Source organism: Camelina sativa, chromosome 8, assembly GCF_030686135.1.
Source record: "Camelina sativa cultivar CO46 ecotype springtype chromosome 8, ASM3068613v1".
In the NCBI taxonomy this organism is placed as follows: Eukaryota; Viridiplantae; Streptophyta; class Magnoliopsida; order Brassicales; family Brassicaceae; genus Camelina; species Camelina sativa.
Genome location: NC_141887.1, coordinates 21,196,761 through 21,214,505, shown reverse-complemented (window position 1 = coordinate 21,214,505; position 17,745 = coordinate 21,196,761). Strand labels below are relative to the sequence as shown.

The following is a 17,745-nucleotide window of genomic DNA, read 5'->3' as shown; positions in this document are numbered from 1 at the left end:
AAGAAGTTGTGGCAGAAGGTCGGTGGCAAAGCTGCGATAAGGACGCATTGGTTAATGGAGTTCCTATTGGACCAAAAGCTGTTAAAATATTCCTAGATGTTGTGCATGAACCTGACACATTTCTATGGAGGTCCAATTCTAAACTGACAATCCTTGAGGACTGTTTGAAGTATTTTATAGCATGGCCTGCACACAGGGTAATGTTCTGCGGAGTAAACAGTGAAACACCAGCACGTTCAGTGTCTCCTTCTCAACCAGATTCTGCAGAAACACCCCCAGCTCCTTTGAAGAAACCTCAGAAGGATTCACAATCCTTTTCACAGTCTCCTACTCAACAAATTCAGGTAACATCTATCAGTTTTGTACAGAGATAAGTTAAGGTTAATTTTGATAGTTTTAAAGCAGTGACTAAGTACTTTTTTTTGGGAAAACATTGCAGCATAACAGTCCTACATACGGTGTTGTCAACGAAAATAAGAAGTGCATGTTGATGGATGTTACTGGAAATAGAAGGGTGGTTGCTGAAGGTAGATGGTCTTCAAACAATCCTGACGTAACAGTTCACTTTGTTCCTTTGGGCCCTGATGGAGTTCGTGTATGGGTAGGCGTAGTAAAGGTCATTGGTGCCGCTGTTTGGAGGCCTTCTTCTCAGATTGAGTGTATGGAAGATGCAATAGGTACCACCATAGCATGCCCAACAGAAAAAGTGATCATCGTCTAAGCTGCTGGAGTAAGAAGCACTATAACTTTCATCAAGAGTGATGATGATTTTTTTTTTCTAAGTGTAGTGTCGAGGAATGGAGGCACAGATCTAGGGTAGGTTTCTTTGTTTGTTGATTTTTTCGTTTTTTTTTTGTTGGCCAAATTTTGAATCATATCAAAACTTAAAGTGATACAAAAGCCTTTAAGGCCCAAACTAAATGACTAGTTTTAGGTTTTTTTTTGTCAACAATTAGATTTAGATTTTAAAATGACTAATTTAAAAAATTTTGTAAGTAAATAGTTTTTGAAAATATTAAATTATATGTATACACTAAATAGTTTTAGATATAGAATTTATTTTATACACATAATGGTTCTATTTTGGTTAAATGGTTTACAATTTAATTTCTATATGCTATGCATTATAAAAGTCTAAATTTAAGTTATAGGGTTTAAAGTACAGGGTTTGGGGTATAAGTTTATGATTTGGGGTTAAGCTTTGAATTTATGATTTATGAATTAATTTCTAAGATTTAGTATTTATGATTTAGGTTTTGAAGTTTAGTTAAGGGTTTGGGGTTAAATTTTGAAAATTTTGATTTTCTTAATTAGCGACTGATATGTGACTTCTTAGCGACATTTCAATTGTTGAAACAGAAGATCAATCGGCCAAAATAACCAACTGGGTCAAAGAACTACCTTCCTGAAGCTACCTCCTTACTTAGATCGTTCGTTCCCCAATTAAAACTCGGGCAAAGTTGTCCCCAAATTCAAGTTGATTATGTTTCGCCTCTTACTCGGAACGATTTGTGTCAATAGATTAGTTCGATCCAAAACTTGAGATAATGGGTGTAATTCGGCCTCCGAACCGCACGTGGGACGAGTTTCTGCCTCATACAGCTCGGGCCGAAGACCAGGGGAAGCTTTCTGCGGCAGTTGTGGATTCGCTATACTGAAAACACTATGAGTCCCATATTAGTCGCTAAATTGGTGACTATTTAGCGACTACATATTTTGGTATACAATATAGTCGTAAAATAGTCGCTAAATTACGACTAAACTAAGGACTACGATATGTAGTCGTCAAAAAACGACGGATATACGACCAAATATATGTAGTCGTAAAATAGTTGCTAAATAGTTGCTACTTAGTCGCCAAAAATAACGACTACATATATAGTCGCCAACAGTAGTCGTAAAATCCATATTTTCTTGTAGTGAAATATATGAAGTAGTTAAGTGAACAAATGGAATAAATACCTCCGTATATGACAGCTTTCCACATTTTGAAAAGACAAATTCTAACTCCATTGTTTAACTTGAATCTATTAAACATTTCATTCTCATAACATCCCGTGCCAAAGCAAGGCAGGACATTTCCCCCACGATTTGTAATAATCCAAATACATAATTTTCCTATTTGAGGTTATATAATTTGCAGTATTACGGAAAAAAAAGATTTGTAAATTAATACTTACTTAAGAGATTTGATCGTGAACTGTATGTATCTATTATTCAAAGCCCACCGATTCACACTGTCCTCCGGTTCAAAGGTCCGGATGTCCCCCATATGAGTTATGATCCCAATCAAATTAACTTCAATAAAAATATATGATCAATATTACACGATGAACAACTTAAGAACATAATATAAAAATTTATTATGATCGAAAGATAGAAAACATACCATAAGGCCAACGACCATGGAAACGACCATCAAGAATCATATGAAAACTGGAGTTATTGAAAACTTTTTCAATTATCGGTGCTCTTGCATCACTGACTACTGTTTTATGAGTGAAGATAATCTTATATCCAAGATCTGTCTTCTGAATCTCTTCTTTATCTCCTTTCACTTTGAACATCTCTAAAACATATGTCTCGTTCTGATGCACAACATAATCATCAAAACCATGCAACTCAGAAGGAATTATTGCATGACAGTACTGTCCCTGGATAAGATATATATCATGTAAGATTAGCCAAAGGAAAAAGGTTTTATAATTTACTTGTAAGACTAAATGAGTACCTCTTCGTCAACCAAAATAAGTTCGGAAGATCTGATACTGAACCGGTCTTTCACCTCCCACTTCCGAAAAACCTTCACATGTATCATCCAATTTATTGTATATGGATTTAGCATTCGAAGAGTAGCAAATTTCACCATGGTTGTTTCTTGACTTTCGGAAACGGTGAGAGAGAGAGAAGTAGGAGTTGTAGAGAAAATGTAAACGGTTTTAAAGAATATAGAAAATGATAAGTATAAAAATAAAAAGATGTTGTGGTTTGTGTTTATCGACTTGATATACTCTATCAAGTTACATCTTATCAACAGTAAAATAGGAGCAGCTTTTTTACTATCCAAGAAATTTTGTTCATTGGTGTAGTTATGACCAAATATATTATCGTGAACGTAAATACAGTTAATACATTGAGGTTAATTGTATCGTCAATATAATTTGAATTTTGTCTTTCTAAAATTCAAAATTTAAATCTATCCGGGTTGTTTGTCAACCACTAACGTAAGTATAGGAAGGATAAATTTTGATGTATTAATTTTTCCACTATCAATGTTAATATCAAATATTCATTTTAACATCATATGTTGTAAAATCGTATTTAAAACTGAAAAGGTAAAATGTACGATAATGATTAAAATGTGGACCTTTATTATTCGTTTTATTCTGAAACAGAAGCAAATAGTGCAACTCGAATGATAGCATTATTGAATGATAAAAACTAGAAATAAAAACTTGGAATCGGAAACAAAAGAAGCAAGCATTATCCAATGAGAAACTACTTAATTAGGCTCAACCTTCACTCGAACCAGATTGGGCTTAAGCCCACGACGCTCAACAGGTCCGTTGGTGATAGTAACCTCTTCAATATTGTTCTTATCATCAATGAAACCTTCATCTTCAGCGGACACAACTGCATCAAAGTCACGTTTATCAATAGATACGTTCACCAGATCAGCCAACTTAGATGATTGCACACACTTTCTCTTTGTTATGGAAGACTGATCAAAGAGGTCTTCTTTCAAATCAAGATAACGTTTGGACGGAGGTGACAAATCATCTTGGCTACCATCGCTCAAAGAAGTGAACTCCAACCCCTAAGGATAGATAATAATATGATATGATGATAAAATCCAATGATAAACATAATATATAAACATCATAAATATAATAAACAGAAATTACCAAATTCTCCGAGTTAATCTTAGAATGACTCAAATTGTTATCAGATTCTTCAAGAGTGTGTTCTTCCGCCAACATTCCATGCTTAGACAAAACAGTAGAGACTTTGTAGGTTTCAAGACCATCCCACAAATTCTCTTTCTCAATACACACAAGAAATTGGAATGTCTTTCCTTTCAAAATTTTAAGTGCGTCTGGCAAGGTCTCAGGTTCATAAATCAACATTGTAAGATGGAATAATATCAAGTGATAGAAATAAGAATAATATGTATGTATCTAATAATATACCAATGTTTCAACTAATACCTCATCGAAGGAACCATTAAGAACCGTGTAGGCACTCTCAGAGACAACATCAGCAGCGGCAGTATCGAAAAACATGAGTTTAGTTTCACCTGTGTTATCCATGACTTTCACGTGAAGCTTGTACCTAAGAGTGGATTAAGAAAATTTAGTTAAAACTTCATATACACTTTATATGGTACGTTAATAAACTTTAATTACCTTGCGAGTACGTTGGTTACAACAGCCCTACATACATCACCCCAAAATTTCGGCGACTTCGCTTTGGTGGTAATTGCAGCATTGTTACATTGTGTTTGCACATGTGTGACCTTCTTGTTACATTTCTTGCAGCTGAAGTAATACCAAGCCCAGTCGGTGTCGTCACCATAAATAGTACACTTAATCTTAGCTTTTCCAACCTACATATAACAATCATAATTTTAAAAATTTGTTTAATAGAATTATAGTCTTTTATGAATTAACGTACTGAAATTAAAATCACATTACCTCAAAGGAGTCTTTTAACTCCTTAATCGTCTTTTGCTCAAATGCAAGAAGATTCTCAGGTCCTCTAGGGAAGTTAGCAGGTCTCTTTGGCTTACTCCCACGGAAGGTTAGCATCAGACCATCTTTTGGGATCATTAAAGGTTTGGATTTCAGCAAGTTCAGGATTCACTCGTAACTGAGTTACATCAAATGAGTTTGCGACAATGATAATATCTACAAAAAAACAAAAAAAATTATAACACACAATTAGATAAGTAGCATTCTTTTATTGGTTATCGTAATAAACCAAAAAATAGTGAATGTAATACCTTTAAACTCTTTTATCTTGGCAAAACGCAAAAGGCAAACAACGGTAACACTATTCTCATATGCATGTTCACATGAAGTGAAAAATTCCACCGCATATTTACCCCACAGCGTTACAGGTAATCTCACATCACTAACGTGTAGATTAGATTAACAGTTACGAAAAAAAAATTAATAGGTTTTGGCATATTATTACGTAACATCTCTGAGCTCGAAGTCAATCTTCTTAACTGGTTTATTGTTAACATCAAGGTCTTCAACATCACCAACATTAACAACTTGACCAATAACATCTGAAGAAAAAAATTATTTTTTGTATATAATTTAAATAAATAATGTTGGAAATAGGAATTTACATTTGAGATGATATGAACTTACCAACCAATATGCTGGTATTAACCTCGTGTGCAAGGATCCTTAGAAACTTTGAGAGGGATAAGAAAATCGACTCACTACCATTGTCACTCGCCCTAATGTTGGTACCGTTAAGGAAATTGATCTTGTAGACGTGTCCAGTGGGTCTGAAATGACCAGCAGCATTGGTTAGACTGAATGTCTCAATGAACCTCCATTGACCTTCCTGCAACTGATTAGCATGTCGAACAACCAAATCCTTCTTGACAGATGCGTGGATCTTTGTACCCTATTCGGAAAATTATAATGCTAATACGTAACGTTATTGTATAGAAATATGATAAATAAGTTGCTAAAACTACAGCTTACCGTGGAATCAGCTAAGATACACTCAAGTGTTTCACCAGCCGTAGGCGTATATTGACGCCATGAGTGAAGGATTTTGACTTGCACACGAAAGAAAGCAAATGAAGCAGCCATTTTTAGAATGTGTTTTTGCAGTGTGTGAGATGGTGTAGGTGAGGTAACGAATACGTACGTATTTATAGTCTCGAACAGGGGGGAAACGGAAAGTGAATTATTTTTTAAAAAAATAGAATAAGGAATAAAATCTTAATCAATCACCATTGTTAGCGGGGTTAATATACGATTTTATAGTTTAGATGTTCTCAAATAACAGATACACAACCGTATATTACGTGAAGTAGAGATAATGATAAGAGAGAATAAGAAATTAGTTTGGATATGTAACAGACTATACAAATCAATATCGTAATTATCTTCCGTAATGTTTGGAACGATGAATAAAAATTTGTGTTTTGATAATAAGAAATCACGAAATTAGTGGATTAGCATAAATTTCAAGTATGTGGATCTGATTGAGAGTATGCGAATCTAATTAGTGTAAATTGCAATTAATATATTCGAAAAGAATTCCTAAAAAATATGAAAAGATCCAAGTAAGCTCTGCGTCCCTCTATTCCATACCCGAATGACTTATTCTATACCTGAATACAGATTAATGAGCAAGAGACGTGTTTGTGAGAAAATTTGTGATTGTCTCGCCGATTTTACCCTTAATGAGAGATTTCCGAAAATTAATCTCAGTGGGACATTTCGTAAATAAGTGAGTAATTTTGGACATTTTCAAAATGTACTTCACTTTAATAATATTTAGATAGCTACAAAATTTTGTGATTTTCTATAACTATAAGTTACTGATCTTAACAAATAGGGGTAGATAAAACGTAAAACTTAGTAGCAACTTGCGAACAATTAATTTGTTTCTAATTTGTAGCAATTTGCGACAATTTGTTATAGAAAAAGAACTTTGTAACGACAAAATAATTACAATTTTTTTTGTCTTAAATCTGTAACAAATTTATTTTTGCTATGCATAACCGGTTGTAACTACACAATTTTTTGTAACTATACATTACAATTTTACTAGTGGACCACCAAAGAAATGGAATTACTGAAATTTAGCAATGTGATTGTCAATAAATGGAAAATCCAACTTAAAGAAAGTGTATACAATAACTAAAGGAAAAAGAAAACTAACAATTTTTTTTTTAAATATTTACTTGCCGTTAAACAACTAAAAAGTTGTGCTTCTGAACTTGGAAATTTGGAATGTCTACAAATTAAATAGTTAGGACTAGGTTCATTTTTTCGAGGGGTTAAATTTAGGAGTTAGGACTACAGTTACGTCCTTGTGAATATGCTAGCGTAAGAAATCACTCTCTTTTTTTTCTTTTTTCAATAGATCTTCTTCAAGCGCTAGCGTTTACTTGGATTCAAGAATCTATCAATCTAAAATGTCTTTTTATCTTTTTTCTCTATTTTTTTATACAGTATGTAGTTGCAACGTGATGAGGAAGGCAAACAGCTCAAGAGATGATTCAAAATGGTCAACTCTAGATAGAAACATACTTGCCACTATCTTCGATAAGCTTGACATTATGGACATTACCATGGGAGCTTCACGTGTATGCATCTATTGGTTCCTTGTCTCTCACAACAAAATACTGTGGGAAACCATCGACCTCACGAGACTCAAACACATGGGAAAAAATGTCCTCTACAAATACCGGGTCGACAAAGAAGTAAAAGAAGCCCTAAGCTTTTGGAATTTTTTCAATTAAGATGAGCCGGTTCTTCTTTAACTTTTGTAGAGTAAAACGCATAAAACTCAAGAATCTAATTGTTGAGATCACTAAGTTGAGCCGCACGGCTCCGCGTAATGTGTTCTTTAACTTTAGTTCCTATTTACAAAAGCAGGATCTCATGTTAGTTGTGTAAGTGAGATATGCAAGTTGGGTCAGACAACAGTCCAACAAGGAAGCCCAAATGTAAAGCCCAGTCAAAGCTCTCATGTCAAGACAAGGTTGACTGTACCTGCTGATCATACTCTCCTCCGTAACCGATTTGGAGCTCTGCAAAATAAGGATGACTAGTCTGTCACAGCTGTACCTAATGAGTCATCAAAGATCTAGATTGTTCTCTAGGTCTCTATATAAGTCATAATGTCTCAATGTGTAAAAGTATCTAGCTAAAATAATAAAGAGTAAAAGTTTTCACCAAAGTTCTATCTTTATCCTCGTGGTATCAGAGCCTTGTAAACCTTAACAGATTCTACAGTGGCGACCTCGTATCCATTTCCTGACAACATTCATGTCACGAGTACGGTTACAATCAAGCTGAACAATACCAACTATCTCCTATGGAAAACTCAGTTTGAGTCTCTTCTTTCATGTCAAAAGCTTATAGGGTTCGTGAATGGAGCCGTCACAGCACCATCTCGCACCACCTCAACGACAACCGACGTAGAAGTTCCCAATCCCCAATATGAAGCATGGTTCTGCACAGATCAACTCATTCGTTCTTGGCTATTTGGTACTTTGTCTGAAGAAGTTCTCGGGTATGTTCATAACATTACTACTTCTAGAGATGTTTGTTCATAGCTAGGGAATTTACTCTTCACCGTATTCTGTGGGTTCTAGAAAAGAAGGACATATCGTTTGCTGCTTATTGTCGTGAGTTTATCGCTATCTGTGACGCCTTGAGCTCTATTGGCAAACCCATCGATGAGTCTCTGAAGATATTTGGCTTTCTGAATGGGTTGGGTCGCGAGTATGATCCTATTGCAACTATCGTTTAGAGCTCACTGAGAAAAATGTCTCTCCTCCAAGCTTTGGTGATGTTGTGTCTGAAGTAGAGAGTTTTGACACCAAGCTTCGGTCTTACAGTTCTCATGAGTCTATTACTCCACATCTCGCGTTTCAACCTCAACACAATGGGTATGAAAATCAGTCCAGAGGAGGCTACCGTGGCAGGGGACGCTCTTCAGGACAAAACAGAGGACGTGGAGGTTACTCCTCACGCGGTAGAGGCTTCTCTCAACACCAATCTAGCTCTCAAGTCTCTGGTGAACGTCCTGTCTGTCAAATTTGTGGGCGTACTGGTCATATTGTGGCTGACTGCTGGAACCGTTTTGATCATAACTACCAACGTCTTGATGTGGCTCAAGTGTTCTCTTCCCTGCAAGTCTCTGATGGTAACGACTGGGTCACAGATTCCGGTGCTACAGCCCATGTCACACCCTCTACTACTAATCTGCAGTCTGCCACGACATACAATGGGAATGACATAGTCTTGGTTGGAGATGGAACTTACCTTTCGATAACTCATGTAGGATCTACTACCATTGCTTCCACTTCAGGTAAACTCTCGTTAAACGATGCTCTTGTGTGTCGAGATATGCAAAAATTTCTAATTTCAGTGTCAAAACTGTGTGATGATCTGCCTTGTGGAGTTTGGTTTGATTCTAATAAGGTGTGTGTTATTGACATAACCACTCAGAAGGTGGTAGCAAAGGGTCCTCGAAGTAGGGGATTATATGTGTTGGGGAATCAAGAATTTGTTGCTATGTTCTCCAATCGTCAATGTGCAGCCTCTGAAGATATATGGCATCATAGGCTTGGGCATTCAAATTCTCAAGTTCTCCAACAACTTAAACACAGCAAGGAGATTATCTTGAATAAGAGCAGCACTACCTCCATTTGTGAGCCTTGCCAGATGGGGAAGAATAGTAAGCTTCAGTTTTTTTCTTCAGATTCTAGAGTTTTTTGTCCCCTAGATCGAATACATTGTGATCTTTGGGGACCATCACCGGTTGTATCAAATCAAGGGTTTAAATACTATGCTGTTTTTGTGGATGATTTCTCTCGGTTCACATGGTTCTATCCTATGCGTGCCAAATCTGAGTTTTTTGCTATCCTTAAAGTCTTTCAGCAAATGGTTGAGAATCAATTCAAGACCAAGATCAAAGTTTTTCAAAGTGATGGTGGTGGAGAGTTTACAAGCAATCTTCTTAAACAACATTTGTCAGAGAATGGAATCATTCATAGGATATCATGTCCTTACACTCCTCAACAAAATGGGATTGCTGAGAGAAAACATAGACATCTAGTGGAGCTTGATCTGTCAATGATGTTTCACAGCCATACTCCTCTCCATCACTGGGTAGAAGCCTTCTTCACTGCTAGTTTCATCACTAATCTTCTTCCCTCTGCAACATTAAAAAATTGCAGTCCCTATGAGCTACTGTTTAAACAAAAACCGAACTACAACATGTTGAGAGTGTTTGGATCTGCCTGTTATCCTTTTCTCAGGCCTATGGCAAGCCATAAATTCGATCCAAGGTCTTTACAATGTGTTTTTTTGGGGTACCACACTCAGTATAAAGGATACCAGTGTCTATATCCGCCAACGGGGAAGGTCTATATCTCTCGACATGTAGTGTTTGATGAAATTTGTTTTCCGTTCACTCAACAGTACAAAGCTCTAATTCTCACATATAACACACCACTCCTTCAAGCTTGGCAAGCAGCCTTGATCACTCCACCCGCTAACATCACTGCAGAAAGGTCACACTCTCAATCAGTTTATCCACATCACACAACGACACAGACAACAGTCCAACAAATGTCTGATCAGAACCCTCCTACAACAGTCCAACAAGACAACAATAATGTTATCAATGCAAGTGAGAGTTCTACAAATACTAAGACAGATCACTCTGCATCAGAGGAAGAACACTCTGCATCAGAGGAAGAAAACTCTGCATCAGAGGAAGAACATCACGAAGATCAAATCGAGCAACAAGAGCAACAAAACAACGACAACAACACACATTCCATGACTACAAGAGAAAAAGCGGGAATTCACAAACCAATCACGAGGTATGTTCTCCTTACATCTCGGTTTGCTCCTGAAGAACCAAAAAATATCACAAAGGCTTTACAACATCCTGGTTGGAACGATGCTGCTCATGATGAAATAACTAATATTCACATGTTGCATACTTGGGATTTAGTTGAGCCTACTGAAGAGATGAACATATTGGGGTGCAAGTGGGTTTTTAAAACCAAACTCAAACCGGATGGATCAGTTGATAAACTCAAGGCACGACTTGTTGCCAAGGGATTCAATCAAGAAGAAGGGCTTGATTATCTTGAGACCTTCAGCCCTGTTGTTCGAACTGCTACCATACGAATGGTTCTTGATGTTGCAACCACTAAAGATTGGGAGATAAAACAACTTGATGTATCAAATGCATTTCTTCATGGAGAGCTGCAAGAACCAGTATTCATGCTGCAACCTTGTGGTTTCGTTGATGCACAACGACCATCTCATGTTTGTCATCTTACGAAAGCTCTCAACGGACTTAAGCAAGCTCCGAGAGCCTGATTTGACACCTTCAGCAAATATCTGATTGCGTTTGGGTTCACCTGCTGCAAATCCGATCCCTCCTTGTTCACTTATCATAAAAATGGTCAATCATTGATGTTGCTAATGTATGTGGATGATATGCTTCTTACAGGGAATGATCCAAATCTCTTACAAGATTTGTTCATCACTCTGAACAAGCGGTTCTCAATGAAGGACTTGGGAGCTCCAAGCTATTTTCTTGGGATCGAAATTCAAAAATGCTCAACAAGCTTCTTCCTTCATCAGACAGCATATGCATCAAACATCCTTCATCAAGCTGCGATGTCTAACTGCAATCCTATGCCAACCCCACTTCCGCAGAATCTGGACAAGTTGAATCCTGAACCGTTCTCTGAGCCAACATATTTCAGAAGTCTGGCAGGAAAGCTACAATACCTAACAATTACCAGGCCTGACATACAATTTGCAGTCAACTTCATATGCCAAAGGATGCATGAACCAACTGTTTCCGACTTTGGCCTACTCAAACGCATTCTCAGATAAATCAAGGGAACTCTACATATGGGTCTATATATACGTAGAAGCTCTAACTTGTCACTTTCGGCCTACTGTGATAGTGACCATGCCATATGTAAGAAGACAAGACGTTCGACAACAGGTTTCTGTATCCTGTTTGGTCCTAATCTGATTAGTTGGTCAGCTAGAAGACAAGAAACAGTCTCAAATTCTTCAACAGAGGCAGAATACAGAGCTCTAACGTCTACGGCTCATAAGATTACCTGGCTTTTGTTTCTTCTTTGTGACTTGAGAATATCACAACAGTTCCCTACTTTGCTCCAATGCAACAACCTCTCTGCAGTGTACCTAAGCGCTAATCCAGCTCTACACAAACGGTCCAAACACTTCGACACTGACTTCCATTACATCAGGGAGCAAGTAGCTTTGGGACATATTGAAACACAGCATGTCCCTGCACAGCTCCAACTGGCCGATATATTCACTAAGTCTTTACCAAAGAGGGAGTTTGAGAATCTTATAGGCAAACATGGTGTTGGTGATTCACCCACCACAAGTTTGAGGGAGAATGTAAGTGAGATATGCAAGTTGGGTCAGACAACAGTCCAACAAGGAAGCCCAAATGTGAAGCCCAGTCAACACTCTCATGTCAAGACAAGGTTGATTGTACCTGCTGATGATACTCTCCTCCATAACCGATTTGGAGCTCTGCAAGATAAGGATGACTAGTCTGTCACAACTGTACCTAATGAGTCATCAATGATCTAGATTGTTCTCTAGGTCTCTATATAAGTCATAATGTCTCAATGTGTAAAAGTATCTAGCTAAAATAATAAAGAGTAAAAGTTTTCGCCAAAGTTTTATCTTTATCCTCAAGTTGCTGAGAGGTAAATCTCATCTTTATAACTGAATAATAAAACATATATATTATATATATATATATATATATAGCTCATATGCATATTTTTTGTTTTCCAGGATGCCAAACATAGAGAAACTTGCTTTACCAGTTCCATTGTCATTGCGTAATGAAAAGAACTCATTTAGATTTGCGTTTAGTCAGTGGAAGAGTCTTAAAACACTGATCATGGCTTATAATGAATTTACCTGGTTCTCATTCGAGATTCGAATTGTGGGAGAGAGCTGCAGTAACCTCAGCAACTTGAAACTTATGGGTAATTTGGGAAACGACGATGCTGAAAATATCGTGCATTACCTCCAGAGCCTCACTAGGTTGAGTTTGCGATGCTCTTTCATCAATGTTGAAGGAGTTCTCCTACTAATCAGAGGTCTTCGAAACCTAGCGATCCTTAACTTGACACATTGCTTAATCTTGGGCTGGTATCTTATGATCAATGATGTTGTACAAGCTGCCACTCAGAATCTTGACAAACTTATCACATGTTCAGAAGATGATTGTCAAGTTTGCGAAAATCGACCTTCCGGGGAGCATAATTTTTACGGGAAGAATTGGCGAAACAACGAGATAAAAGAACTTGAATTCTGAAATTTTGAAAAAATTTCTTGATGTGTTTAATTTGTAAAAGTTATCGGATTCTATTTCTCAACCTCCATATATTTACTTATGTGTTGTTCTTCCATTTGATAGATCATATCATAATATGCTTCATTTAATATGAACTGGATCCTATAGTTTTTCAGCGTTTGATTTAGGCAACATTGACACACATAATCACAGACGAGTGTCACGGTGCCCTACAATTTATCAACGACTTGGTACTCTTTGGGCAAGTCTTCAAGAACGAAATCAACTTGATGCATTAAACGTAACGTAGAGAGAACTCTCAAACGTCGTGAAAGTATAAATGAGGAGAAGATCACTATTATATATATGTTTAACTATTATGAGCAAATCTACGTAATTAATACCATAGTTTGTGATGCTCTACCGTCACCATGACAGCAATTTTATCACTAATCACATGTCTGCAAAACCTCACCATTCTTAACCTGTCACATTTCAAAGATACATGATGAAAATCTTGTTCAAGTTGCTGCCACTCAAAAGCTTGAGAAATTTATCATATGCTCAGGAACCGATTGCAAGGTCTGCAAAGATGGACCTAACATATTTGAGACGGCACATTATTTTTTACGAAAAGAATTGGTGAAACGAGGAGATTAAAAAGCTTGAATTCATAATAATCTTTTGTAAAAGCTTTGTTGATGTTTTAAATTTATTTAAATACTATATAATAATCATTCCATTTGGCCAGTGGAAATATTGTTATGCTTAAGATTCACTAAAAAAACTGATAGATGAGTTACTGGATAGTTACACTCTCGTCTATAGGTATAATGAAAGCATGAAAGTGTCTTCCCTACAACAACCTAACACTCTCTACATAATCCGAAAAAACCATTGCTTTGGTCTCCGGATGCTTGGTCTCCGTGTAATTCAACTTTGGTCCTCTAAGCATATTCGTGTATGGATTGTAAAGGTAAACATAAAACTCATTATAATAGAACCGTGGTGCCAAAATTAGCTCATCTCTATGAGTTGTGCCTCTGATAATTCCCAAATCATATTGTTTCCACTTCTTCCTAATGTTGATACTAAAACTTTCCTTCAACCATCCTAGAGTCTTGGCTTGCTGATCCAAAACCCACACTTCCAAATCCATCCTTGTGTTAGTGGCTAAAGCTACTTTCCCCTTGTAGCTAATCAAAGTTGAAAAATATAGAAACGCAGTTGGAAAGTCGCCGGATACACTAGTAAAAAGATCCAACTTTTCCGACCCCAAATCGAATCTCATTAAGCTTAACTGAGACAAATCATCGCCCATATTAGCAAGATAAAACAAAACTCTATCTATGCACACACTGTTAAGCACAGGACCAAGATGAGTTCTATAATCAATCATTTTCCATAATTTGTTTTTATCTCCCAATGTGACTACTTTGTGTTCAGATGATAGTTGTAATACTTGAGTTCGATCCTTCATGCACAATTCCAATAGTTTGTATTCATCATTAATCAGATCGTACCCGAAAAAACTATGTCCGAGCGTACTGCTGGTTTCGACTCTAGGTATGGCTATGTCAATGGTTTATCAAACCATTGACATAATGAGAATGGTAGTTAGACTCTTGGCAATGGACATGTAACACTGATAGAATAGGAAACACAATAATAGAATTATTATTTTGCGATACCGTATCTTATGTAATTACTCTGATTGATTCTATTGTACAGCTATATATTGATGATGCCTTTGTTATCCAAATCTCCTTCCTACCTCCACCCACAAACTATCTCCTCGTTCCACTAAATGTGTTTTTCTAGGTTATCCTTCCAATCATAGTGGCTATCGTTGTTTGGATCTCAAAACCAAACGAATCATTTTATCTCGTCATGTTATCTTTGATGAAAACTCTTTCCCCTTTCAACATTCAGTTTCCGATACCTGCTCGTCAACACCGTCTTCCCAATTTTTTACTTATCCGCTTCTCCATTCTATTCCCCCGTCAATCCCTCCTCTACCACCGTCGAGCTCCACTGACCCTCCTCTCACCACTGTTCAACCGTCCACGACTCCATCTACTACAATTCCTCTTCCTCCTCCTCGTGATCTTCCTAGACCTCCTATATCGTCTTCCTCTTCTGCACCCCCTGCTCCTACTAATCCTTCTACCTCTGTTCAGCCATTATCAACGGTCCCGACAACAACATCCTTTTCTCAGCTCACTACCTCTCCTCGTCTTTCTCCCTCGGTTCCACCTTCGTTACCCAACGCGGCAGCAGCCCCTGCTCCTCAACCTCAACCTCCTCATGTCATCCACACTCGTAGTCGCAGTGGCATAAGTAAAAAGAAATAGATTTTCTCTCTTCATACTGACACAATTTCTCCTTTACCTCTCTCTCATGTTCATGCTGCCAAAGATAAATACTGGAATGATGCTATGCAGGTTGAATATGATGCTCAAATTGCAGCCGGAACGTGGACACTAGTCCCACGGCCCTTAAACACTAATGTTGTGCGTTCTATGTGGCTTTTAAGACATAAGTTTAATGCAGGTGGTCAGCTCTCTCGATACATAGCTCGCCTCGTTGCAAATGGAAAATCACAGCAGATTGGCATCGATTGTGATGAGACCTTCAGTCAAGCCTGCCTCAATCCGTACCGTCCTTCACGTTGCTGTTTCTCTCAACTGGCATGCTCATCAATTAGACGTCAAAAACGCTTTCCTATACGGTGATCTGGACGAGACAGTTTATATGCATCAATCTCCAGGATTCGTTGATCCCACTCGACCTACCCATGTTTGTCTCCTCCGTAAATCTCTTTACGGCCTCAAACAAGCGCCTCGGGCTTGGTATCATCGTTTCGCCACCTTTGCCACCAAAATAGGATTCAACCAAAGCAAAGCCGATGCCTCATTATTTGTTCTCAAACGTGGGAAAGATTTAGCATACCTCCTTCTCTACGTTGATGACATCAGTCTCACCTCCTCTTCCACTTCCCTATTACGGTCGATTATAACATCACTTAATTCTGAATTTTCTATGACTGATCTAGGCAAACTTCACTATTTTCTTGGCATTGCTATTAACAGGGACAAACATGGGATGTTCTTGAGCCAACAAAACTATGCAGCGGGCATCATACATCGAACCGGGATGACTGGTTGCAACCCTACCACCACACCGGTTGATACATCTTCCAAACTTCCCGCTGCGGTTGGAACAACTGTTGCAGACCTAACACTCTATCGTGGCCTCGCTGGTGCTCTCCAATACCTCACGTTTACTCGCCCTGACATAGCCTATGCCGTTCAACAAGTGTGTCTCCATATGCATGATCCCCGTGAGCCTCATCTTCATGCCCTCAAGCGAATCATCCGATACCAAAAGGGGACCATCACAAACGGCATTCGACTGAAACCAACCTCTATCTCTACGATCACGGCTTACACGGACGCTGATTGGGCAGGCTGCACAACCACACGCCGTTCCACGTCTGGCTATTGCGTTTTCCTTGGTGATAACCTTGTCTCATGGTCGTCCAAATGACAGCCTACAGTATCCCGCTCTAGTGCAGAGGCTGAGTATCGCAAAGTCGCTAATGTGGTTGCCCAGACAAGCTGGCTACGCAACTTGCTCTTAGAACTACATTGTCCAGTCACTACCGCAACGATTGTCTATTGTGACAACGTAAGTGCGGTGTATCTCTCCACAAACCCTGTCCAACACCAACGTACCAAACACATTGAGATTGACATCCACTTTGTACGAGAACGTGTTGCTGTCGGCGACGTCCGTGTCCTCCACGTCCCCTCTCCTTACCAATATGCCGATATATTCACCAAGGGGCTCCCATCCTCACTCTTCACGTATTTTCGCTCCAGTCTAAGCGTCCAACCTCCTTACGCTACGACTGCGGGGGAGTGATAGAATAGGAAACACAATAATAGAATTATTATTTTGCGATACCGTATCTTATTTAATTACTCTGATTGATTCTATTGTACATCTATATATTGATAATGCAATACACAGAAGAGGGCACGGTTTGTGCTTCTCATCATTCAACAAACACGTGATAGATAAGACGTTGATGATGATGTAGACAGCGAGAAGAAGTGCCAAACTTCGTAGTTACGTTGTCTATCAAAGTCAATAAACGCGACTAGTAGACGAGGCTGCATCATCGAAGAGTACCTAACCTGGAAAGACGCGATGAAATCTCGACTCCGTATCACTCCGGTCCAAAACTTTGAGAGTAGGAGACACCTAGCTACGGATTTCAAAGGCAGTCTCATAAATATATCCATCGCTAGTTCCAAAGGAACATCATCGAAGTTCATCTCTTTCAAGATTTCAAGAGAATTGTTCTCAGTTTTACTCTTCTTTCGATTGACTTGTCGCCATGATCCTGACCCCCACTCACTCTTGTTTAGAGAAACCCTACATATCTCTAAGTCTCCTTTGATGTTCTTAAGTTCTATATAAGTTGAAATAGAGAGGCAACAGGCCCATACAGTCCAATAAACTCGGAAGTGTGGGATATTTTAGGTAATTTAACTTAATTGAAAAAAGAAACCCTAGTTAACTTTTTCACAAAACAAAATTTCCTCTTAACCAGAGCTCGCCACGAATATGACCTAAGAGCTAAGCAAG

The 17,745-nt window shown here is 38.1% G+C and overlaps 3 protein-coding genes and 2 pseudogenes across 5 annotated transcripts; 1 reads left to right on the top strand and 4 right to left on the bottom strand.

Moving 5' to 3' along the window:
- Positions 1-2,176: 2,176 nt before the first annotated feature.
- On the bottom strand, positions 2,177-2,869 carry LOC147940260 (uncharacterized). Its single transcript, XM_087461228.1, has 3 exons — positions 2,732-2,869; positions 2,390-2,654; positions 2,177-2,298 (listed from the first exon to the last, which is right to left on the bottom strand). Exons 1-3 carry the CDS (start codon positions 2,867-2,869, stop codon positions 2,177-2,179), a joined length of 525 nt encoding a protein of 174 aa, XP_087317354.1.
- A 485-nt stretch (positions 2,870-3,354) lies between these two features.
- On the bottom strand, positions 3,355-5,854 carry LOC104707456 (replication protein A 70 kDa DNA-binding subunit B-like). 3 transcript variants are annotated; one of them, XM_087460406.1, is made up of 8 exons: positions 5,724-5,854; positions 5,379-5,643; positions 5,003-5,293; positions 4,695-4,907; positions 4,407-4,606; positions 4,209-4,332; positions 3,906-4,096; positions 3,355-3,817 (listed from the first exon to the last, which is right to left on the bottom strand). In XM_087460406.1, the coding sequence occupies exons 4-7, from the start codon at positions 4,827-4,829 to the stop codon at positions 4,079-4,081; spliced, it is 477 nt and encodes a 158-aa protein (XP_087316532.1). In that variant the 5' UTR covers positions 4,830-4,907; positions 5,003-5,293; positions 5,379-5,643; positions 5,724-5,854; the 3' UTR covers positions 3,355-3,817; positions 3,906-4,078. The 3 variants fall into 2 exon arrangements, with proteins under 3 accessions (XP_087316532.1, XP_019084685.1, XP_019084686.1); XM_019229140.2 differs by having other exon boundaries at positions 3,906-4,332.
- LOC104709661 (uncharacterized) lies at positions 5,193-5,834 on the bottom strand. Its single transcript, XM_010426235.1, has 3 exons — positions 5,724-5,834; positions 5,379-5,643; positions 5,193-5,293 (listed from the first exon to the last, which is right to left on the bottom strand). Exons 1-3 carry the CDS (start codon positions 5,832-5,834, stop codon positions 5,193-5,195), a joined length of 477 nt encoding a protein of 158 aa, XP_010424537.1.
- A 1,371-nt stretch (positions 5,855-7,225) lies between the features above and the next one.
- Positions 7,226-13,110, top strand: LOC104709660 (putative F-box protein At4g11580 pseudogene; annotated as a pseudogene).
- Positions 13,111-13,945: 835 nt separating this feature from the next.
- On the bottom strand, positions 13,946-14,728 carry LOC104709659 (F-box protein At4g11590 pseudogene; annotated as a pseudogene).
- Positions 14,729-17,745: the final 3,017 nt, after the last annotated feature.